This window comes from Dreissena polymorpha, chromosome 9, assembly GCF_020536995.1.
Source record: "Dreissena polymorpha isolate Duluth1 chromosome 9, UMN_Dpol_1.0, whole genome shotgun sequence".
In the NCBI taxonomy this organism is placed as follows: domain Eukaryota; kingdom Metazoa; phylum Mollusca; class Bivalvia; order Myida; family Dreissenidae; genus Dreissena; species Dreissena polymorpha.
Window position 1 is genome coordinate 47,660,149 of NC_068363.1, and position 26,911 is coordinate 47,687,059.

The window sequence follows — 26,911 nt, forward strand, 5'->3', positions numbered from 1 at the left end:
AATTATCGAAAAGTATGGTGTTGAGTTGTTTCATTAACAAGACGTACTGAGTCATTGAATGAATTTGACATTTTGTAGATAAACTTTAATTTCTACTTAAAGTGTGCATGCATATTTTTCGCACTATGTGCATATCACATGATTCAGGATTTTAACACGTGAGGACACATATGGCGCGTTATCATGTAATATGATTTTTATCTGTTTGGTTTGAATATACGTGCACTTCATAACAAACATTTCATGCGGAGGATATGCGACCAACAAGTGAAAAAAACAAGCGCACAATAATAGCAATTTAACCTTTGTTTTCAATTTAACCATTTATAAACGTTAATTTTCTGACTTAATTTCAAAGACGGGACATACGCCGAAAATCTTTTTATTCGGCATAGCTGTTAAACCCAGGTTTTCACCTTATATGGTCTTTCTCAACAGTCTATAAATTGTTGGGAAAATTTCCCGCAACTACACCCGAATGGATACACCCGAAAGATCAATTTTCTGATTTTAGAGATTTCGTAGAACATTGGTCACATTACTAAGTCTTTGTAGAGCGTATAGGATGTAACACTGTTTAGTGTAGATAAATCCTGACTGCTCTCTGCACGTTCATACGAAACATAAACACCAATTTGACAAAATTTTCAGGGTTAGTTCTCGGTCATTAAATTGTCAGGTGAAGACAGAATGGGCTATTGATACACATATTTTGTTGATAACTCAGTTTTGATTTCAAGATAAAACAAGAGATGTGTTTGTCAGACTGCGCCGCTTTGATTTATTTAATGTTTTTTTATCATTTGGCAGGTACAGATAATTTTTACGAGGGAAGTTATATTTTTTAAAGGGATATAATACAAAATATTACTTCCCTTGTAAAAATTATCTGTACCTGCCTAATGATAAATATAAATTATCTCCCTTTAAAGTTTTTTACTTCCCTTGGATTTGTATTTTTGACCTTTGACCTTGAAGGATGACCTTGACCTTGACCTTTCACCACTCAAAATGTGCAGCTCCATGAGATACACATTCATGCCAAATATCAAGTTGCTGTCTTCAATAGCAAAAGTTATGGCAAATGTTAAAGTTTTCGGACAGACAGACAGACAGACAGACAGACAGACAGACAGACAGACAGACAGACGGACGGACGGACGGACGGACGGACGGACGGACGGACGGACGGACGGACGGACGGACGGACGGACGGACGGACGGACGGACGGACGGACGGACGGACGGACATTTCAACTGCTATATGCCATCTCACCGGGGGGTTTTAAATGCGAATTATAGGGAAACGAATGAATTGTGGGAAAAAGAACCGAAATAGAATAGCTTCTTGATAAGAGGGAAATCGTTTATTTATATTGGCGGTAAGCTTGTCTGGAAATCGTTCCTATCAGCCTTAATATAATACCTACATTTGCTATTGTGCTATTAATAAAACAGTCCGTCTTAAATGTTGTATCGAAACGTATCTTAGTGAGATGTTCCATTCAAAGGACGCAATGAAATTTTCAAAGACCATTGCCATGCGAAAATGGTTCTTATGCCATATGCGCCCAGACTAGCTCAGACTGGGCAACTTTGCAGGCTGGGCTTGAGCTACGCTGGCTGACTGTGCCATAAGACAGATTTTTGCATGACAAGGCACAAAAAGTGTGACTTATATATGTGGAGAGAAAACTGCGTCTTACTCAAAAGTTAACATAACGTATATTTCGATTGCGAAAAAAAATCATAATAATCCATGTTAGGACACATATGATTTGATTGCATGTAGTATAATTTTTTATCTACGAACATTCGTGAAGTTTAAATATACGTTCACTTCATAACAAACATTTCATGATGTGGGTATTCGACTAACAAGTGAAAGCATCAACAGCAACTAACCCAGCAAACAAAAGACGTCTTTTTTATGGTTGTTAAGACGTTGTTCTGGGCAGAACAACGTCTTAACAACCATAAAAAGGCGTCTAAAGACGTCTTTTGTTTGCTGGGAAACCTTTGTTTTCAATTTAATTATTTACAAGCGTACATTTTCTTTCTTATTTTAAAATCAGGATATACGCCAAATATTGTTTAGATATGTCTTGTTTAGACGGCTCATGTTACGACATAGGCCAGAGACGTAGATTTCTACGTCTCGGTTGGGTTAGGTTTACAGACCTTCTGTTGACAAATTTGTAAGATTTCTCAGCGCTTTGATTTGGTTTCCCGCCACCAGTCGCATGATGGATGCAGTAAGCGGCCATTGTGCGTAATGTTGTGGGGAAAAGACTATTTGTAAACAACAATATGGGGTTATCGGAGGAGGCTGACGAAAATGTGGAAGAAAAATTTGAAGAACTATGTTTGGACCTTAACATGGACAAAAAATCAAAAGACGAAGCTTGGAAAAACTACCAGAAAATAAAGAAAAACTATTCATTAGACGTAAGAAAAATAAGTCTGCCATATTAATGTACATGTATCTAGTGTCAGTTATATCGGCCAGTCATCGTTATTGCATACACAAGTTAATGACGACTTCTAGCATATTGCATGCACATTGAATAAAGTCGAGGGTTACCATATTCATTCAAACACATTATTTTTCTTGTAACATTTTGATTAAAAAAATGAGGAATTGATTGAAGCTTTAAGTGGCATAATAGACCAGGCCTTTTTCTGTCTATTTTGGGAAAAAGAACCAAGCAAAATTGGGCTTCGAGCTGCGAAATCTTCCAAATTCGGAATAATTTTCATCGACAAAAGCATTATTTGGGCCACAGGTAATCGAAACAATTTTTTGGTCCTTATATATATAATACAGTACACTCCACGCGTTTTCCTCAAAAAACGCGCTAACGCCGCGTTTTTTTTCCTGCTAGCGAGTGTAAACGCGGAGTTTGTTAGCGAGGTAAAACGCGGCGTTCCGCCCAGTTCGCTATACCCGCAGCGTGTATTACTTTTGCCTAGTCGGTAAATGCAGACAATTTCAGTTCTTATCAGCGACCTCCGTGCAACACCGCGTTAGCAGTGTGCTACTGGGCATGCCAAAAAAATGAAAAACATTGTCATTAAAAATTGTTTAAATACTGTGGCTTATAAAAATAGAGATAATTGTATAAACAATGCATATATGTTTTTATTCACAGGTACGTCGATAATATGAATGAATATACGACAGGTAAAGCGTTTTGACCAATTAATATTTAATTCATAACACATATAACACCAGAATAAATGTTCCGTTTAATTTCCAAATGAGAATAATTGTTTGTAATCCGAAACACGCTTCCGATTTTTAATGTTAACACGACGTTTACAAATGCTTCCAATATACAGTCATCATATATTTCCCGACAAAAGCGCGCGAAAATATGATGCAATCTACAAGTTCAAGGTTTATGCGTGAAAAGCGTGTAAAGCGTGTGTGTATTGATTTTTTGATACAAACTTTGTAGTGCAGAGAACACTGAATTCTGTTGATTTCGGTTAACAGTTTATTTGGTATTTTTTAACACAATTATATCGCGAATAATTTTATATTTCCTCCAAATTAATTTCAATTCAAATATCTTTATCGTTACGGTATTTTAGTATAGTAATTATTGAAACAGTTATTGTATTGTATACAGATTAAAGAGAACATCTGGACGGAACTGGATAAAGTGTTTGGCGTTATGTGTGTTTAATAAAAATGGATTAACATGTGTGAATGTCACTCTGCCGATTTGGTCCATAATTACTGGTAAACATTGTTTTGAATGTCGACGCAACTAGAATACAACTGTGAATATTTAATGCAACATCAACTCAATAGTTACCACCTTCTTTTAACAATCAATGGAATAACCTACCTACAAAGATAAAATAAATGCATTAGTGAGCAGAGAATTGACTTTGTTCCGACAATTAAAACCATTCCTTTTTATGCATTGTTGAACGTGTTTACTAGAGTAAGTTATGCGTTCAGACAGGAAGCGGCTTTCCTTCGATAACGTCAAACTGTCAATTCACACACATTTCCGAGACTTTTAATAGGGTCCTCGGTCATTTGTTTACATGTTCAGTATAGAAAAAACACCCAGGGGTTTTTCAGCACTGTCTGCACCTCCGGACAACGGAGGCACTCCCAAAGCAAACGGACCCGATCCCAAACCGAAATTATATAAAAAAAATCCCAATTTCCAAAAAAAAAAAAAAAAAAAAAAAAATTTTTTTTTTTTTTTTTTTTTTTTTTAAGAATGAAGTGTCTTATGACTTGTGTGACTAACCAGTGTTTGTTTTGGTCAAAAATATTTGCTATAAGGTTTTGACTGTTCAATTCTTATCACAGAGTGTAACTGTAACTGAAAAACAAAACTGCAGTAATTGAATTAACGTTGAACATGCCCAATATTGCATCTGTTTACATGAAGAAGACAAAATAACCAAATAAAAACAAATTTATTTGTTAAACCACTGAATTATTTAAGCATGATTAATTCACAATTTTTTCCCAAATGAGCCGTTTCATCGAAGCAAAAATTCCCAAAATGACCAATTTTGTCGATAAAAAATTCCCAATTTGGTCAGACTCCTTTTCCCAAAATAGGCAGAAAAACCCCTGACACCTGCGTACATGAAAACTTTGAATTAAATTATCAAAATAAAAACAATGTTGCAAACTGTGATTATATTAATTGGTAAGTATGAGTTTAAAGACGACGATTTGTTTGTCATAAATCAACGAGTTTTCTATACAACTACTTCTACAACCACGTGGGGATCGATCTATCTTGGTTGTTATTTAATGGTATATTATATATACATATAAATAAATATATATATATACTTGTAATAAATGTAATTTTATGTGAAAATCAGGAAGTCAAACAAAGTTAAATTGATCGTAATCTCGTTAAAAACGGAGTTTCGCCGCGTTGCCAACACCGAGGGCCGCCGCGTCGGCTTATCAATTTTGCCGATCGTTCAACGCGGTGTCCAAAATCATGCAAACACCGCATATCGCGAAATTTCCTTAATCTCCGCGGCGTTACTGCACGCGGCGTATGGAGGGAAATTGGGGAAAACGCGTGGAGTGTACTGTAAGAGTAAAGGTACCCAACGATGATTTCACAGGTGTATTGAATAACACATTGCAACAGCATAATAGATCAAACAATGCACACATATGTCGTTGTGGTTGCCAGCAGGAAGCGTCCATCTATGATAAAACACCTTTTATTTGATGAAAATAGTCCAAGTATATCCAAAACAGCCAAAAGTTTCACAAATAGCACCCCAAAATCAAAGTGTGTAATTCCTGACGTCCAGCTGTCAGTAATGAATGAAGGCGATTTTCGGTCGATTGTTCACAATTAAACAAGAACTTTGCTATAAACTCCACAAATGTTTTCCATTTACTAAGTTTGTCTTCGAACTACGGCGTTCTTAAGTCCCAGTTGAACGGTAAACAGTCGGAAATTCAGAAGAAACAACAAATTTAGTGTACTTTCACTTTCACGACCATCATTTTGAAGCAGAAATCGGTGTTACGGCCAGAAGACGTTTTCATTGGTTGAAAATAAAATTGGTAAACTTGTTCTATAATTTACGACTTATTCAACCAATTGATAACAAGATAATAATTTACCGCGTTCCATCAATAAAATGGATTTAGTTTGAACATAAAATATTATATTTGGTGTATTTTCTACTTTTTATGTACCCCACTATAGTAGTGGGGGACATATTGTTTTTGCCCTGTCTGTTGGTCTGTTGGTTGGTCTGTTGGTTGGTTGGTTTGCTCCAACTTTAACATTTGCAATAACTTTTGCAATACTGAAGATAGGAACTTGATATTTGGCATGCATATGTATCTCATGGAGCTGCACATTTTGAGTGGTGAAAGGTCACGGTCATCCTTCAAGGTCAAAGGTCAAATATATGGGTCAAAATCGCTCATTTAATGTACACTTTTGCAGTATTTCAATATTCAAGATAGCAACTTGATATTTGGCATGCATGTGTATCTCATGGAGCTGCACAATTTGAGTGGTGAAAGGTCAAGGTCAAGGTCAGCCTTCAAGGTCAGATGTCAAATATATGTGGCCAAAATCGCTCATTTTATGAGTACTTTTGCAATATTGAAGATAGCAACTTGATATTTGGCATGCATGTGTATCTCATGGAGCTGCACATTTTGAGTGGTGAAAGGTCAAGGTCAAGGTCATCCTTCAAGGTCAGAGGTCAAATATATGTGGCCCAAATCCCTAATTTTATGAATACTTTTGCAATATTGAAGATAGCAACTAGATATTTGGCATGCATGTGTATCTCATGGAGATGCACATTTTTAGTGGTGAAAGGTCAAGGTCAAGGTCATCCTTCAAGGTCAAATATATGGGTCAAAATTGCTCATGTAATGTCACTTCTGCAATATTGAAGCTAGCAATTTTATATTTGAAATGCATGTGTATCTCATGGAGTTGCACATTTTGAGTGGTGAAGGGTCAAGGTCATCCTACAAGGTCAAACGTCATATAGGGGGACATTGTGTTTCACAAACACATCTTGTTCTGAGTATTTTTGTTGTGCCGTTACCAAAGAACGACGTAGTTCGATGGCAAACTGAGTAAATGACAAACGCACGTGGAGTTTATAGCAAAGTTCTATGTTTTATCATAGATGGACGCTTCCTGCTGGCAACCACAACGACATGTGTGCATTGTTTGATCTATTATGCTGTTCAAATGTGTTATTCAATACACCTGTGAAATTATCGTTTGGTGCCTTTACTCTTATTATATATATAAGGACCAAAAAATTGTTTCAAGGCAGGGAGTTTTCCAGTCATTTAGGATAAAATTCATTTAAATTATGGTTATATATTTTGTAGGTTGTTTACAAGATAAAATTGATATATAGAGTCTAATAGTCATAAGTCATAAGACACTTCTTTCTAAAAAAAAAATAAAAAAAGTCTTTTATAAATTGGGAATATTTTTTTTTGAGTTGGGGAAAAATATGCATATTTGGCATTGGGAATGGGTCCGACTATCGGACCCGTGAGATAGGCAGAAAAAGGCATGTAGACTATGATACTATTCAGTGATTCATTTTGAAATCTACATCAATGAGTCTCAGGGACTCGCATATTTTTAAACAATGGGTCCAAACTGAAAACAATGGGTCCCAGATTGTGTCTTTGTAAAGTCGTTACAAATAATCTACTTAACATGATACACTTTAGCCAGGGGCTCTTTTAAATTATGCAATTTTACAGCTAAAAACAGAAATATGTTTATAGCAAGTGAAATCTTTATTTGTTTTACTTTTAATATTAAACAGTGAACCATACAACATCTTAAACAGAGGACTTTTAACATCTTTAACAATTTGAACTGACTAGACTTTTAATAAATTGGATGACATACATCAGCGATTTTCCTTGTCCAATTGGGAAAAGTACCCGTACCGGTCCAATTGGGAAAAATTGAGTCGTGAAAACCTCAAAATTGGGGAAAATCGAGTCGTGAAATCCTTAAATTGGGAAAATCGCGTCGTGAAGTTTGGGTCTTATTGAAAACATCATACAGTTCAAACTTAATTGAACATACCCATTAAAATAATCATTTGCAGGCATGCCTTAATGACCATTACTTAAAGTAATAAAGTTGATATAAATAACAAAATATGATATAGAAGACACAAAATCAATTACTAGTTGTTTTAATCTCTTATAAAGCAATGTCTCTCTCTTTCATTTTTATGCCCCCCTTCGAAGAAGAGGTGGTATATTGCTTTGCTCATGTCGGTCGGTCTGTCCGCCCACCAGGTGGTTGTCAGACGATAACTCAAGAACGCTTGGGCCTAGGATCATGAAACTTCATAGGTACATTGATCATGACTCGCAGATGACCCCTATTGATTTTGAGGTCACTAGGTCAAAGGTCAAGGTCACGGTGACCAGAAATAGTAAAATGGTTTTTGAATGATAACTCAAGAACGCATACGCCTAGGATCATGAAACTTCATGGGTAGATTGATCATGACTTGCAGATGACCCCTATTGATTTTGAGGTCACTAGGTCAAAGGTCATGGTGACCCGAAATAGTAAAATGGTTTCCGGATGATAACTCAAGAACGCATACGCCTAGGATCATGAAACTTCATGGGTAGATTGATCATGACTCGCAGATGACCCCTATTGACTTTGAGGTCACTAGGTCAAAGGTCAAGGTCACGGTGACCCGAAATAGTAAAATGGTTTTTGGATGATAACTCAAGAACGCATACGCCTAGGATCATGAAACTTCATAGGTAGATTGATCATGACTTGCAGATTACCCCTATTGATTTTGAGGTCACAAGGTCAAAGGTCAAGGTCACGGTAACCTGAAATAGTAAAATGATTTTCGGATGATAACTCAAGAACGCTTTTGCCTAGGATCATGACACTTCATAGGTACATTGATCGTGACCCGCAGATGACCCCTATTGATTTTCAGGTCACTAGGTCTAAGGTCAAGGTCACAGTGACAAAAATCGTATTCACACAATGGCTGCCACTACAACGGACAGCCCATATGGGGGGCATGCATGTTTTACAAACAGCCCTTGTTTTGAAAATTTCAAAAATCTTTGATGTTTGATCATCACTCAGTTGCTAGCATCCCTCTCTGCACAGCATCATTAGAGCTGTCAATGTGTCCTGTGATAGACGGTTCCGATTGGTCGTGCAAAGATTGTTCATTAGACTGAACAACCTTTCCACAGAGGCAGTGCTGGAGGGCATTTCAAACTGCGATAAGGTTTCAAACCGACGTCAAACAGTACACTGGCTGCCTGACAAAAGAACTGCAAACAGTAACAACTCTATTGATTGAACGCGCTGAATAATAAAACCTGATATTAATCGAGCGCGTGGTTGCACACAACTATACGATTTTCTTTGTTAGCTCGCCGAAAGTTGGGTTTTGTTACGAAACTTTCGATCGTTTTGAGAAAAAATTCGGACGCCGATTGGGATTTTTTCAGATGCCGATTGGGAATTTGGAAATTTCGCTCGATTGGAAAAGTACCGTTTACCGGTACTTTATAAAGAAGGAGGAAAATCGCTGTACATGCCATAAATTTTCTGACCAATTCCGGGACATTGAGCTCAATTTTCCGGGACTTTTGCCGATTTTCCGGGACATGTATACATAAAGCGATAATAGACATATATGCATTTTTGAAATACACAAGATCTATTAACGTCAAATTAAAAATTACTACTTCCGTTACTTGATACATGCCATGCGTTTTTCGTGTTAACAAAGAGTACCAAATTGCTTTTATGTACATGTCACATATATCTGCAGGAAACGCGTGGGCTTATCCACGGCCGCATAAAAACTTCGTAGCACATGTGTTACTTTTTAAAGATGTGATGAAATAAGTCCAATCAGGCGTTTTTTTTTTCACTGAACACACGTAAATCGCCTGACGTGATGTTCATGTTTTTATACAACACAAAACACACCCAAATTTCCATGCGACGTTCTACATGTCTGCATAATTTTCGCGCGCTTTTTATTAGACAAAGGATAATTAAAGCACTGTTTACTTAACGCTATACTTTGATAATGTCGCGTGTGCATTAAATTTCTGAAGCGTGTTTCGGATAACAAATTGAATAATGCTCATTTGAGAATTTAAGGACACATTTACAGTTGTGCGTAATTATTTCAACAAACTGCCATAAAATCACAAGCTTATGAAAATTACGTCATTCGTCGTCAGCATGATCTTACTGCAGGTACACTACGTGTTGTCGCTCTTTCAAAGCGTGCGCCAACAAACTGCCATAAAATCGGTATAGTAAAGCCAATTAACAACCACATTTAACAATGCCGCCTTTTAGGGTTGACTGCGAACGTGAGACAATCGATATGAAAACAGGACTCCTGTTAATTGATCGATTTTGACACTCAGCGTAGTCACCTATTCCGGTAGGCATTGCCATGGAGACGCTGCGGATAAGAGGGGATACAGTGATTCGAGGTGCAGTTAAGCCTAAGAAAAGATACATGTATACATGGATTTTAAAATCCGGGACATTTGACACATTTTCGGGACTGCGGGACACGTTCTTCATTTCCGGGACAATCCCGGACAATTCGGGACGTATTGCATGTATGTGGATGACCAGTGTTTATAATTTTTTTGTCAAAATTAGCCCTTTCAAACAGTGTGACAAAATACAATTTCTCCTTTGGTCAAAAGGTTTACAACTTCAATACAGATTTAGTGTAACAACACTCATACTGTATTTAAGGTGTATAGCCTTCTTGCTTGTTTTTTTCTCCAAACAGAGAGAGCTTTTTCCACAAATTCATTCAGGGCAAAATTGCACAACTTAACACTCATGAGTTTGCCTTCTTTCCCTACAGTTAACCTGTTCCTGAATTTGGTCAAGACCTTATTCTGTATAGAAAAACCCCTCTCACATCCTGCATTATAAAAAGCAGATGTGTGTGTTGTCATATGTACTTACATTCTACGTAACATAGGACGGAATACTGTACGACCTGTATCACTATTATATATGTGACGTATACAAATAAAAGATGCTATTTATTTCAGAAATTGCAAACTTTAATTGTCACTTAAGAAACACCAACACTGCTCAATTAATCCAGAAAAGTATAATAACACCACTTTACTAAATAAATAATAAGCGTCTGCGCTCACAACAGACGAGCGCAAACTGTGTTTTCCCCCGTTTATTCTTCATATTTAAACCACATAGTTTACATTGAGGCTGTGTTATCGATCAATATCTACACACAGTCTTGGACATAACCCACTGGCCGGCGACCGAGTCGAGTGATTTTTGCGTCGGTAGAGTGAAAATTCCAAGCCGGTAGCTCGATCGGTTGCAGGGCCCTCAATCCATTTTAGGGGAAGCGGGTCGCTACCCATAGCAGGGGGAATTTTCGCGGCGTTTCCCTTTTTAGGGGATTTTTAACTTACTCTCTAATTATTACATTTGTACATGTTTGCACTATATTCATTGCTTATTTCATAATTTAGTATGTTTGACAAGATTAAATTAAAATAGATTTGAGATACAGTAATCATGAGACATCTATCTATAATTTTTTTTTATTTTTTTATATTTTTTTTGGGGGGAATTTTGCCTCCCAAAAGGGGAAAAAAGTATACTTTTCAGGGGGGGAATGCGGCCGAATTTCGGCCGTGGATTTGACAGATTGAGGGCCCTGGGTCGAGTGCAGTTTTATGTGTCCGAACTTAGTAACATATCCGAAATAGATTCATATAGACGCTTATTCAAAACTGCATTTGTTATTTCCCTTGAGCACTCATTGATTAGACGCTTATGGAACAGTGTTGTAAGTCAATCTCGCGCGATGCTATAACTATTATTACAAATGGGTGGAGAACTTGCGGCGATAAATTTATTTTAATGTCTTTTCTGCGTTATTTTGAGGGCTCAACGCACAAACATCAAATGCAAAATGAGAATGAAGGTTGCAACAAAAATAATGAACAGTCAATGAAATGAAAATTCCAACCGTTATAGAAGAATAATCGGTCATGGCTTCGTTTTGATATCTCAAAGTATTTGGGAATTGGATTTTGAGCTAGCATTGCTGACTTGCTGGCTGGTAAGTGCATTTCATACGTAATGTAAGCAAACAACATGCAATTATTTATTAGTTATCATACACTAACTGACAAGTATAGTTTTTAAAAGATAAAATTAATCTGTCAAGGAACAAATCATGACATTAAATTCAAATGTGTTATCATTCTGAATTTTAGATGCTGGTAAAATCGGCGACAAAGCAGATGTGGCTTAGGCAATGGAACTACTGCTACAAAAGTAGTTTTGAATGAAGAGGACTCAGAAGATAGGGCAGAAAAGTTATCTTCTTGTTCTACTTTTTATGTACAGGCATTATTGCTAGTTTGACATTGCATTTACTTATTCAGATATGTGAGTGGAAAATTCATATCATGTTATAACATAGTTTTTGTATTCAGGCCGCCTTTAAGAGCATATCTGACATGTCAGACCTGGATGTCGTTGACTCAGACAATGACCATGATGGAATGGAGATGTCTGAATACCTTTTGTTAATTTTTTTGTCAGACATTAACTGTGATTAAACAGAATGAAGTGTTTATTTGTTTAATCTTTATTATTCTATGTTTCTTCAATGCAAACATAGTTACAAATGTAACAGAATTATAACTTTTTTCAGGCTAGTTAAAATTGATTCGGGCTTGAAACTTGCTAATTTGATGAAACGTCTATTTAATTATATTCAATGGCGTTGTACTAAACATATAAATATACATAAAATTGATAAAAATAAGAGTGATTGATACTTTTATGCAGCATTAATTAAAGGATTTATAAAATAACAATGTGTGATATAAATAAAAAATGCTGTAAGAAACTTAAGCAATAAAACAATACAGGCTACGATATTAAAACACAGGAAAAATAAAATATGTAATAAATTGATATAACTAGGGTTAAGACAATAATTATAATGATATTATGAGCAAAGTTTTGGCAACATAAAGATACTGTTTTTCATTTACTGAAAGAATACGTGAAAGGATATTTCTGCACTCTGGCTGTTGGATCCCACAGCTACCGGTCGCCTGTCACCCTTACAGACACTTCTTTTGGGTTTTAACCGTATTTGAATTATTGTGGCTACAAGTCACAAATCGACTGACCAAGTGTGACTACAAGACACAACTTGAAGGTTAAAATTTCAGTGTGACTATAAGACACAATTAGAGGGGCTAAGCTTGACTTAAAGACCCCTGGATAATGTCATTCAATCATTGAGCAAAGAAGCCCTAGCGATTTTTGGTTACCGGTCACTTGTACAATAAATATCCTTTTCGAGCACAGAAGCCCGCACAATTCTTAAATTTCTTAGTCTTCTGAGTCATGGTTGTTGGACAAATAAGCCCAAACAACTGAGCCTCGATTTGTCTTGAAATCACAGGTATTCAAATTGAAATTGATTCGGGCTAGTGAAATTTCCAAGCTGGTAGCCCTGCTGGGCTAGATCCTAAAAAAATTAATGCCAAGACTGTACACAGTGAGTTTTAATTGTTCAGGATCAATTTCGGAAAGCTTTTTCGGTAGCATTTTCTTTGTTTACCATCTGGGACAGCAAATTAATCGTCCAACGAACTTTTAATAAAACGTGATAACTGATTGGATAATTGATATATTTCAACCAATCAAAATACGCGTACTACATTCCCAATGTAGTAATGTGACTTCCGTTCTACTTTTCAAAACGGTGTTGACATGTGTTTTGCTTATATCCACAAATCGTACTCGGTATCATGTACAACTTTGACGATGTTGAAAATCAGAGTTTTGAAACAATGCGTCCCGAAAACGCACATGTTTGAGAATGATGCGTCCCCATAAAAAACCTGCGTCTGGCATGCGAGACGCACGGCAAAATGAATCACTGACTTTTAGTCAAAAGTTAAATGATTTGTTGGTAATTAATTGCAAGATTTGCTCTCAGATGTCAGCTGTGTTTTAAGGTTTTGTCTCTTAAAGACTTGCAAACTAACAAACTATTAATCATTCAGCAAGCCCCAGGATTTTTTCAGGCACAGGAATGCGGAAGAAGGTCCTATCTTTCGTTTGTCATGATTCATAAGTATAAATGCATTTTCTACGTAAATTTTGGCACATGTTAGACAAAAGATTTTGTTTACAGACATTCGATTTTGTTAATGTAAGATAAGTGGAACTAAGTGTTAAAAAAAACAACAACTTATATTTCATTCCTTATCATTCACAGGCTTGGCAAAATTGCCGGTCCTGACCGGCAGATTTCCATTTGGTTCGGCAGGTTTAACAAAAATGTCGGTCCTGGCGACCGGCAAAATGTGAAATGAATGTAAACAAATCATTTTTTACAAAGTTGGATTTCGAAAAGAAAACCCCTTACTACATCATGAACATGAAATTGCTCATTGTTAACCAGGTTTTCCGAAGGAAAAAACTGGTTATTAGATTGGCGAATGCGGGCGGGCTGGCTGGCTGGCGGGCTGGCTGGCGGGCGGGCGGAACAAGCTTTTCCGGGCCATAACTATGTCGTTCATTGTCAGATTTTAAAATCATTTGGCACATTTGTTCACCATCATTGGACGGTGTGTCGCGCGAAATAATTACGTCGATATCTCCAAGGTCAAGGTCACACTTTGAGTTCAAAGGTCAAAAATGGCCATAAATGAGCTTGTCCGAGCCATAACTATGTCGTTCATTGTCAGATTTTAAAATCATTTGGCACATTTGTTCACCATCATTGGACGGTGTGTCGTGCGAAATAAATACGTCGATATCTCCAAGGTCAAGGTCACACTTTGGGGTCAAAGGTCAAAAATGGCCATAAATGAGCTTGTCCGAGCCATAACTATGTCGTTCATTGTCAGATTTTAAAATCATTTGGCACATTTGTTCACCATCATTGGACGGTGTGTCGCGCGAAATAATTACGTTGATATCTCCAAGGTCAAGGTCACACTTTGAGTTCAAAGGTCAAAAATGGCCATAAATGTCCCTTGAGATATAACCTTCATATTTGGTATGCATGTGTATATGGACAAGGCCTTTCCATACGCACAACAATTTTGACCCCTGTGACCTTGACCTTGAAGTAGGGGTCTGCGTTTAGGTTTCAAAATCTGCGTTTAGGTTTCGAAAAATGCTCTTAACTTCTATGTCCCTTGAGATATAACCTTCATATTTGGTATGCATGTGTATATGGACAACACCTTTCCATACGCACACAAATTTTGTCCGTCCGTCCGTGTGTCCGTCTGAAAACTTTAACGTTGCTCATAACTTTTGCAATATTGAAGATAGCAACTTGATATTTGCCATGCATGTGTATCTTATGAAGCTGCACATTTTTAGTGGTGAAAGGTCAAGGTCATCCTTCATTGTTAAAGGTCAAAAAAAAATAATTCATGTGCATATCTCCAATGTCAAGGTCGCCACGACTAAAAATAGATTTATTTTAAAACAAACTTACAAAGGGGGTTAATTTTCTTTGTTCATTTCAAAAGTTCAGTTTGAGTTGTCTCCCTTTATCAGATTTTTTTTCACAATGAAAACCTGGTTTTGTGACAATTTTGTCCCTTGTTTTGATGTTTGCAATAACTTTGTTACGTACAATTAGCAAATCCAACTGGTTACACAACACCTACTTCAAAAACTCGCAAAATCGGCAACTGCGTTCTAACAAAAAAGATCTTGATAGCTTTGACATATTTTTCGAGTAGATAATGACATTAAAATATGAATTTCGTTATGAAGCATTGCTTTAAAAAGGCTGTTTATTAAATATAAACAATGTCTTTAGTTTACGTTGTTATAATCCTCTTCAAAAAGAAGATTGATAAACTGTGTGACCCTGAAGAAGATATGATATTAAAGAAGATTGTCCAGGCTATCATGACGAATTGATGAACACTGAAAAACTGTTATTAGGATAAAGCACTGGCAGTGGTTTGTTGAGCTAAATAAAGGGTTTATGTTAATGTATAGTTTAGTTGTTGTCTTCAGTCTGGCTAAATTTTCTCCGGACCGGCACATTTTCTGAAATGCCTGCCCAGATGACCGGCAGATTTTTTCCAATTTTGCCAAGCCTGCATTCAGGACGGTATCTGGTCGTTTCGCCCTAAAACCTGTTCGCCCTAGGTCACTCTGAGTCATTTTGCCCTGGGTCATTTCACCCTAACAAGTGGGTTGTTTCGCTTTGATTTTAGTTTGAATAACAATTAAAGCCGATTAATTAACATACCAATTTTCTTTAATTGACTAATTAATTAAAGTACGTTGTATATAACACCTATCACACCTCTTACACACAACTATATAACTCGTGAAATAAACCGACCACAAGTGTGAAAGAGACGTTAATTGTGACAACCATACATTCAGATAATAAGAAAAAAGAATATCTGATGTGTTACACATATTTGTAATGTCTTGTTGCTGTTGTTAGTAACTCAACACAATCTTATGCTTTAGAATTGTCCAAAAACAATTGTTTTGTTGTAAGAAAAGTTCAAAAGGAAGTGCGAATGCAGCTTGTGAGTCTGTGACAATCTAAAGATAAATCCTTTTGAATTGCTGCATATTTGAAAGCTAGGGCGAAACGACCCAGGAATGAGGGCAAAACGACCTAGGGCAAACAGGTATTAGGGCGAAACGACTCACGGGCGAACAGGTATTCGGGCGAAACGACCCGGATTCATTCAGGACCATACTACTTTTTCATTTACAGTGTTAACCATTTCTTAGATTACTTAATTCAAAAAGCTTATTGCTGCCATGCTTAATACAACTAGAATTTTGGAAACGTATTCACCAAACTATTCTAAGACTGAAGTCCTCAAATATTGAAATTCTTTAAATTGATATATTCAAGAATTGCTTTAATTTTGAGTCAAACTTTGCTTAAACTGCCTGTATATACATGATTTCTCATTAAGAATATTTTGTTAAGGACATTATCACCAGTGCTTGCGTGTTAATATTTTAATGAAGGACGTATTTTTCTAGGTTGTTGTCTATTCTTTATTTTTTAGTCTAAGAATGGATTAATGAATTATTCAAGGCAGGCCCTGGCCAACACAGCATCTGCAATGACTGAGTTATTGTTAACCATTGTTGCGATCAATAAATTTTTAACGTCGGGGGGAAAAATTGTTAAGTAAAAAAGTCCACTTTAAAATAATACACAGCAATTTGATATGTCTGGAAAGATACACTTGTTGTCAATGACTTATTGGTACAAACACTATAACTGTTTAGTACTATGACCACTTTTGTTTGTTAGTGTGTACGAGTTTAATTCAACAACAGCATTTGTTTATGTTGTGCAATCTACTGTTTACAGGGTGACCAAATTCACTGGCTGGCATGTGCCCTGTATGAAGCCTGTAGGCAGGCCAAAGTAGCCACAGTAGGTCGCGGAACTGTTGAAGGCAATTGTGTGTCATTGACAAGGCTACTGCGATCTTCAAAGTTTAGGTATGCTACAGATTACCATGTACTCCTGCAGCTCAAACTTATTAACCGGTCTTATATGTGCTTTAATATATTAGTAAAATCTAATCATATTCAAGGAAACAAACAATTTGATTATTATGAAACCAAGATGTAATATATTTTAAACACAAAATAAAACACAAACAGCAAAAAACATGTTTTACAAATATTAAGAGATCATGCTCATGACGTCATTATTAACACATCAAACCACAAATTTAATATTATTTCCTGCTAAAACTGCAGCTTTTTAGCGATTTTTATGCCCCCGAATCGATAGATAGGGGGTTTATTGTTTTTGGCCTGTCTGTCTGTCATTCTGTCCTAAAACATTAATATTACAGTAAAGTTTTGCAATAACTTTTGAAATATTGAACATAGCAACTTCATATTTGGCATGCATTTGTATCTCATGGAGCTGCACATTTTGAGTGGTGAAAGGTCAAGGTCATCGTTCAAGGTCAAAGGTAAAAAAACACCAACCAAAACTTTAATATTACAGTTAAGTTTTGCAATCACTTTTGAAATATTGAACATAGCACCTTCATATTTGGCATGCATGTTTATCTCATGGAACTGCACATTTTGAGTGGTGAAAGGTCAAGGTCAAGGTCATCCTTCAAGGTTAAAGGTAAAAAAAAAAAGAGGCGCATTAGGGGGCATTGTGTTTCTGACAAACACATCTCTTGTTTCATTATTTCTTTATAATCGGTCTCGCTGTTGTATTATTCTAAGCCTTGCCTGATATATTACAAAAAGATCAGGCAGTAACTTGTTATTCTCTATGTATATAGTCAGCTACAGGTTTTTTTAGCTCACCTGAGCACAACATGCCTATGGTGAGCTTTTGTGATTGCCTTTTTCCGTTGTGCGTCGTCCGTCGTTTGTCGTCAACATTTACCTTGTTAAGACTCTAAACTTTATTTTCAAATCTTCATGAAACCTGGGCACAATACGTGTCCCAATAATATATTTGACAAGTTCGAAAATGGTTCTGGTCTGTTTACTTGAAAAACATGGCTGCCAGTAGGTGGGGCAGTTTTCATTACATGGCTATAGAAAAACCTTGTTGACACTTTTTAAGTCGCATTTCTTTCCAATCTTCCGAACTTAGTCAGATCATTAGTTCTAGTGATATCTTGAATGAGTTCGAAAATAGTTTCGTTCTATTGAAAAACATGGCCCCCCAGGACGGCGGGAATTTCTCCTTACAAAGCTATAGTAAAATCTTGTTAACACTTAAGAAGTAACATTTTTAGTCCAATCTTCTTGAAATTGAGAAGTCAGAAGATGTGTCTTAATAATATCTTGGACTAGTTTAAAAATGATTCTGGTCTATTGAAGAACATGGCCATGCACCTAGGTGTGGGGCAGTCTTAGGGCCCATGGTCCCTTTTTGAGAATAGTCTAGTTCCTTTGGGTCTAAGGTGAGGGCCTTAGAGCCCATGGCCCGTTTTAAAAATCTGTTTCTAAGAAAGCATAATGATTCAGGCTAGTGGTTATAATATATTACCATAAAGACTGGTATCCAAAATTTCATGTAAATTTAAATTCGCTATTATGTGTTTGTAATATCAATATACATGTACTCAATACTGTACAAAAATGTCAGTTTGAATAAATTCAAAGTTATACTAATGTGTCTTTAGATTTAGAAATCAGATTTGTTTGAATATAACTTAGTTCAAAAGGATTCTACAACTAACTGTTCTAATTTATATTGCTTATCTATTTTATAGTTTGATACAGTTCTTCAACAAGATGAAGAAATGGGTGGATATGGCAAGTCTTCCGCAAGAATTCAGAGAAAAAGTGGACAGGCTGGAGAGAAATTTTGCTGTTTCGACTGTGATATTTAAAAAATTTGAACCCATATTCTTAGAAATTTTCAAAAGTCCAGTAGACGATCCTCCCAGGCAACCAAGGAGTAGAAAGCAGCGGTATGTTGATTTTTTTCTCGATAGTTTGGGACCGTTCATCAGGGCTTTTTTCCCTGGGATTCATTCATTCATTGTGTGTGTCCTAAAACTGTAACCTTGGTTTAAGTTTTGCAATAATGTTTCATTATTGAAGATAGCAACTTGATATTTGGCATACATGTGCAGCTCATGGAGCTGCACATTTTGAGGTGTGAAAGGTCAAGGTCATCCTTCAAGATAAAAGGTCAAATATATAGCTTCAAAGCAGCGCAATAGGGGGCATTGTGTTTCTGACAAACACATCTCTTCTTTTTCCAGCAATTGGGAAATTTGTAATTAACCAGGTTTTCCGAAGGAAAAAACTGGTTATTAGATTGGCGAATGCGGGCGGGCTGGCTGGCTGGCGGGCTGGCGGAATAAGCTTGTCCGGGCCATAACTATGTCGTTCATTGTCAGATTTTAAAATCATTTGGCACATTTGTTCACCATCATTGGACGGTGTGTCGCGCGAAATAATTACGTCGATATCTCCAAGGTCAAGGTCACACTTTGAGTTCAAAGGTCAAAAATGGCCATAAATGAGCTTGTCCGAGCCATAACTATGTCGTTCATCGTCAGATTTAAAAACATTTGGCACATTTGTTCACCATCATTGGACGGTGTGTCGCGCGAAATAATTACGTCGATATCTCCAAGGTCATGGTCACACTTTGAGTTCAAAGGTCAAAAATGGCCATAAATGAGCTTGTCCTGGCCATAACTATGTCATTCATTGTGAGATTTTAAAATCATTTGGCACATTTGTTCACCATCATGGGACGGTGTGTCCCACGAAAGAATCACGTCAATATCTCCAATGTCAAGGTCGCCACGACTAAAAATAGATTTAAAAAAAAAAAAAACTTACAAAGGGGGTTAATTTTGTTTGTTCATTTCAAAAGTTCAGTTTGAGTTTTCTCCCTTTATCAGATTTTTTTTTCACAATGAAAACCTGGTTTTGTGACAATTTTGTCCCTTGTTTTTTTTCTTATCTGGAAAGTGCCACTATCCAGTACTTTATGAAGAAGGAAAAATATTGCTTTAAGTTACAGGTGTGCAATAACATTTTAGAAAGTGTATGCATGTTTCCTTATAGTAATATGCATTTGATGCTTTTTCTGCAATTTTTTTTGCACCTGTTTTTTTTCCCACTTTTTGGGAAGATAGCCCATGGCTTTGGAATTGGGGATTTTATTGGCATTTTCATGAAATTGGGAAAATAAATTAATTAGCCTTTTTTTCACACAAAAAAACTCCACTGATTAGGGAAATACTAAATTTGATATAACTCTTTATAATCATTCAAATTAAAAGAACAAAATCATATAATACTTTGTTAGATGAAATTGAATTAAAATTGAGAATAAATACGGTACTTTAAAAAAAGAAAATTGTTGGATATTGGGAATTTTTTGCCACATTTTGGGAAAAAAGTATACTTTTGGGGATTGGGAACATAGCTGAATTTCGGCTATAAAATGGGGTCCAAAAAAACCTTGTTGCATTTTTTAATTGGACATAGAAATGGCCTTTACCTTAACTTTTGGTGACCTTAAAGGGACTGTCAACCACTAATAACGAAAAAAGAAAAGTTCTTAAATACCGTATTTTTTTACAATTATTAGTTTATATTGATTTAAGTATCACAACTGGTATATTATGTTACTTGAAAAAAGTTCATATTTTCAGTATATTCGGTAATAAATTTTCGATGTGAAATCGAAAGTATATCGCGAAAATATGTGACATAACGATATTACACACTATTAATAACGCAAGTAGATTGATCATTATATATATAAAATATATACAATTCACTACGCATGCAAAATTTGCTTTCCTGGGTTTACCACATGACGATGATGATCAATCTACTGGCGTTATTTATAGTTAATTGGTAGTTACCTGGTAGACATACCCAGTAAAATTTATTACCGAATATACTGAAAATATACAAACTTAACAACTTTCTTCAAGTAATGTAATATACCAGTTGTGATATTTTAATCAATATACACTAATAAATTTTACTATAAATTTTTCATTTCTACACCGATTCACTTAAAATTGATACTGAACCTCTCTAATGACAATACGGTCAATCTCAACTATGCATGACCCCATTACCAACCCTGGGGCGCCCCGCCCACATAGACCACACCCATCCAAAATTGCCTTTTACTATAATTTCTTCATTTCTACACCAATTCACTTCAAATTGATACTGAACCACTCTTATGACAATACGGTCAATCTCAACTATGCATGGCCCCATTACCAACCCAGGGGTGCCCCGCCCACATGACCACACCCATCCAAAATTGCCTTTTACTATTATTTCTTCAATTCTACACCGATTCACTTCAAATTGATACTGAACTTCTCTTATGACAATACGGTCAATCTCAACTATGCATGGCCCCATTACCAACCCTGGGGCGCCCTGACCACATAGGCCACACCCACTCAAAATTGCCTTTTACTATAATTTCTTCATTTCAACACCGATTCACTTCTTATTGATACTGAACTTCTCTTATGACAATATGGTCAATGTCAACTATGCATGGCCCTATTACCAACCCTGGGGCGCCCGCCAACATAGGCCACACCCACCCAAAATTGCCTTTTACTATAACCATTACCAACCCTGGGGCGCCCCTGGGTCAAACATGCGGCGTGGGGATACGCGTTGGCCTTTGCCGCGCCATTTATAGTTTAACATATTTTTGGCTTAAAGAAAATTCCAGTTCACCTAGTTCATGCGATAGCATCTATATTATATCACGATTATTTTACTGGCCCTGATACCTTGCGGGTTGGAATGCAATTCATTAAAGCGAGGCCACGCTGGAACGATGGCTTGTTTAAAACTTTATACTTTTGCATGTTAAATGTTCAATTTCGAAAACAATTTAAAATTGTTTGGCCAAAACGAATATCAGGATAGGGAAAAACGATACTTGTATTACCTTAAATATACAAGTACACAGACAGGAATATGGAAGTAATTACTAAATATGAGATCATAGCCTTTTAGTACAAACGCTGTGGCGCTGACAATTCTCTGAAAATTAAAGGTGAACGCACAAACTGTATTGATGTCAAGAGTTGAGTGTAACACTGTTGTATCTATCAAGCCTTTTCATTAGTGATAAAATTGTTTCATGCTGAACACGCAGTACCCGCAGTGTTACAAAGATGCGATCTTGTTTCCAATGTTCTGGTGGTATGCTTAAATCAGCCAATGGAATAAATGAAGTGTATTAATTCATGTCTAGCCGCGGGAAATTTTATTTGAATTTTATTGGACACTTACAAAGGTCAGGTAAGGTCAAAAGTGACGTTAAACAGCTACACCGAAACAAAAAATCAAAGCGGCCAAGTAGGGGCCATTGTATTTCTGACAAACATATCTCTTGTTACATGTAAAATAAAACAGTTAAACTAACAAAGGTTTATACTTTACAAACAAAGCTTCATTTGGGAGCCATATTGTTGTCCATGGTAACCTGTAGTACACTACGCGACCCGTGATTTTTGCCTTATTCGCGGAGTCAAGGCGAACAGTTTGCTTTTTGAGTGGAAAATCACAGCAATTTCACGTGATTCGTCACTCCGCCGTCTCGCGAGAGCAAGAAAATCTTCACGCTGATTCCCGTCAATTTTGTGGTGATTCACCGCGATTCGATGTGATCACAGTGGACATCGGTGACATCGATGATTCACCAATTCATGCATATAAACCTAATCGTATCGATAACTGTATACATAACACTTTTCTAATGTTCACAATTATCTGATAATCCAACATAATTACAACATCACTTACGAAAAAATGATCTTAAACATTTTTGTTGGTTCATTAACACAACCATATGACTATGCCATTCTTCAGAAGTGTAAAGAGTACAGGTCATAATGTGGGACACAGCTTTCATTGGACGAGCGAATTTAAATTAGATCGAATGCAATACGATCTTTGAAAAAAACGTTTTATTGCGTCATACGCCTTCATGTAAAAAACGTTATCCTCCTTGAAATCTTGCTATTAACAAATCTTAACAAATTAATATTTAATTCAAAACAAATATACCATAAGTATAAATTTTCCGATAAATTCCCAAATGAGAATGATAATTATAATCAGAAACACACTTCCGATGTTTTAATGTTAACACGACGTTTAAAAATGTTTCCAATATAGTCATCATGTATATTTCCCGACAAAAGAGCGCGAAAATTATTCGGCAATGTACAAGGTCAAGGTATACGAGTGTGGGAGTATTGATTTTTTTATACAAACTGTGTAGCGCAGAGAACATTGAATTCTGTTGATTTCGGTTAAATGTTTCTTTGGTATTTTTAACACATTTATATCGCCAACAATTTGATATTTCTTCTAAATTCATTTCAAATCAAACACGCCGTATCCTTATTGTTACTGATAGAAGTAAAACAGAATACCTTGACTTATATAGTTTTTTTTGTTGTGAGAGACCATCCGAGTAAACACCGAAAAATATATGCAAACTGTTATTTTTTGTCAATGCCCTTTGATCCATTCTCGCACTCAATTGGCAGTTAATTGGCAGCGCCATCCTGTTGTTTCTGTGATTGTAACCTCTTTTCACAGTTTGTACACATAAAAAGAGTGCCAATTAGACACTAGACTAAACACTATCACCCGCTGGACAGTACACAATAAATTATCGTTGATTTTTTGTGTGTTTTAAGGCGTGCAAACCCAGAGAAATGCATGTACATTATACATCATCATAAAATTTATTGAACTCAGCGAACGCTTTAAGTGCTTCTTGATAAACTCATTTTTTTTCAGCAAAACAAACACAATGTTTAATGGCTTTTATATACATGCAATGATGTAATAACAACATGTTATATTTCACGATGCCATTATAACATATACTTAAAAATAGAACAGTAATGTAATTCCGGCATATAACAAAAGGGCTACATGTTATAATTCTTAATGAAATGGAAAAATAAGCCTAACATAATTAATAAACACACACGGCAAAATCAAAGTTTAAATGGAAAACTTATCATATTCCTCGTAAATTACCAAATTATTAGTTTCGTCTAAATCAGATACGATGTATAGAGAAACAAGGTATTTATAACCGACCAATGACGAAACACTATGCAACTTTCAATTTACACAGTGCTATATGGCAACAATATGGAATTTGAACAGTGGTAGTGTATTCGGGCCTGGAATAAAATTGCTTGTAAGTTTTAATAAACATTCTTCTAATGCAATTAGTTAAATAATGTTTACATTTTACAGTACAGGCACCGTGTACTTAAACAAACGCCACTCGCCACGGTGTTCATTTCACTGTGTTCGCTTACCAAATGAACCCTGTGATGGGTGTCCAGATCAAGTGTTCGCTGGGGCCGTTTTCAATAAGGCGAACACCACGAATCACAGAGGACGCATATCTACCGCAGTGTTCATAGTGTCCGCTAAGAAAATTATAATTGAACATAAAAGTATTGTATTGATTCCTTTCATGTAAAAGCGATAATGAATAATGTTTTTCACACCCATGCTCTAGGTTGGAGCTAAGGAAAAAAAATTAGTAGCCAAATTTCAGCACTACGATAACGACCCACATTATAACCTTATCTGCTCAATGAACGGCATAATCATTATCATGAATCTATAGGTATCAACAATGACTGTATTAAATTATCAATGAAGTCACATTTAAATAAATTATTTGTTACCTGAAATCAAATAATTTCATGTTTTTTTTATTTTTCATTTATATTTATTTTCATGCACTGGCATAAACAGTATACAATGTTAGAACTTTCAGATATGCCCCGGTCTTTGATTGGGTGGGTCTTGCTTTGCATGCGTAGAACTTGTTATTGCAGACAACAGCAACAATTTCGCGCTCTTTCTTATAACACGGGTTTTACATGGCATACCGGTATTAATAATGCATAGTTAAGTTATAATCACGTGGCTGTAGAAAAACGGTGTAAATCAGTTCTACAAATAGACATGATAAAATATACATGCACTGGATTTAATTTGTTACCGCATCAAATTATAAACGGGTTTTGTTTTTCACAACTTACTCGCCGTAAGTAATTTTACACTGCTCACCAATTGAAATTAACTTCTCATAATTAATGATTGTTTACAGTACGGTAAATAGGTGTGATGATGATGGCTGAAACCGCCTTTAATGTACTGCTTTATTTACCGGTTTTATATCACGTATTAATGCTAAAACTGTGATTCATTGTTAATAAACCTGCGATAAACGCTTACTATGTGACCGACGTCAATCAAAAATAATAATCGCTATATAACTCCGCCTCCATAAACATTCTCGTAACCGATTGGACGTTAAATATCACAGTTTGGCGACTGGAAAGTTACCCGAAAATTTCCCGTGATGCATCTGTCAGCATACATGACTGTGTTATGTGGCTTGAATATACGATACGGGCATCCGGTTATCTCTTATCAATGGACTATCTATTACCACCTGGAGCTTTTATGGCGATTACATGTGGAAATCGCCATTTTCATTAACATTTTAAACTTTAATCGCCAGCTAAAAGATTCAATCGCCTTTGGCGATTTTGGCGATCGGAAACGCTAACATAGATGCTCATGACAGTGTTTTCTGTCTTTTTAAACGCCTCGTATAAAAGAAAACCGTGTTCGCACATAGCGAGTTTGATAATGCAATTAACAGTTTGAAGCCATGGAGAACTCATAACTGATTGTAGTAATCCTATTATCCCTAGTCTCTTGATTCCCCGATGCATACCTGTCAACTGTCTCAAACGCAAACATGCAACTTCTTCCATCTTTATCTATTAGTCGATAATCCCATATATGCTCGATTTCCATTTTATATTGACAAAAATGTCAATTACACAAACGTTAGCAATTTTCGAAAGTATCAAATGAATTTCGGCATATGATTCTATTTAAAGATTTGATGAAATAAGCGTCCAATCAGTACAAGGGTATTCCAAGGCATCGTGTACAGTTCATGTTCTGAAACAAATTGTAGCCGCAAATAAATACATGTATATGCCCATGATATTTTCGTGTCCAGTTTTTATCTACAAAAAGCGCGCAAAAATAGCAGGCAACATTGTAAAAGCTTCTTTGTGAATTTCAATTTAAGTATCAGGGTACATGTATCTCGCAAATGACTTGGAATTGACATTGCACATTAAGTGCCTTGTACAGTTCATGAATATTCTTTTACAACGACAAATGAACAGCGTCATCTATATTTAGGTCAAGGTCACGGTGACCCGAAATAGTAAAATGGTTTCCGGATGATAACTCAAGAACGCATACGCCTAGGATCATGAAACTTTATGGGTAGATCGATCATGACTGGCAGATGACCCCTATTGATTTTCAGGTCACTAGATCAAAGGTCAAGGTCACGGTGACCCGAATATAGTAAAATGGTTTCCGGATTATAACTCAAGAACGCATACGCCTAGGATCATGAAACTTCATGGGTAGATTGATCATGACTCGCAGATGACCTCTATTGATTTCAGCTCACTAGGTTAAAGGTCAAGGTCACGGTGACCTAAAATAGTAAAATGGTTTCCGGATGATAACTCAAGAACGCAAACGCCTAGGATCATGAAACTTCTAATAAATGAACCTAGGTGTTATATCTGGCCAAATCTGAATATGCTGCAACATGTTTCAGAGAGTTATCGACCAGTGTAATTATCAGTTGTGCCAAATATTCATAGCCAATACAACATTTATTTTGATATTTATGCCCCCCTTCGAAGAAGAGGGGGTATATTGCTTTGCTCATG

The 26,911-nt window shown here is 36.2% G+C and overlaps 1 protein-coding gene across 3 annotated transcripts in view; it reads left to right on the forward strand.

Annotated features, from left to right (window-relative positions):
• Positions 1-2,237: 2,237 nt before the first annotated feature.
• Positions 2,238-26,911, forward strand: part of LOC127844181 (retinoblastoma-like protein 1) — a 130,490-nt gene continuing 105,816 nt past the window's right edge. For all 3 annotated transcript variants that reach the window (XM_052374240.1, XM_052374241.1, XM_052374242.1), the window contains exons 1-3: positions 2,238-2,448; positions 16,954-17,087; positions 18,845-19,045. In XM_052374240.1, the coding sequence (XP_052230200.1) occupies positions 2,311-2,448; positions 16,954-17,087; positions 18,845-19,045 (473 nt within the window). In that variant the 5' untranslated portion in view covers positions 2,238-2,310. The remainder of the gene's footprint in view (positions 2,449-16,953; positions 17,088-18,844; positions 19,046-26,911) is intronic.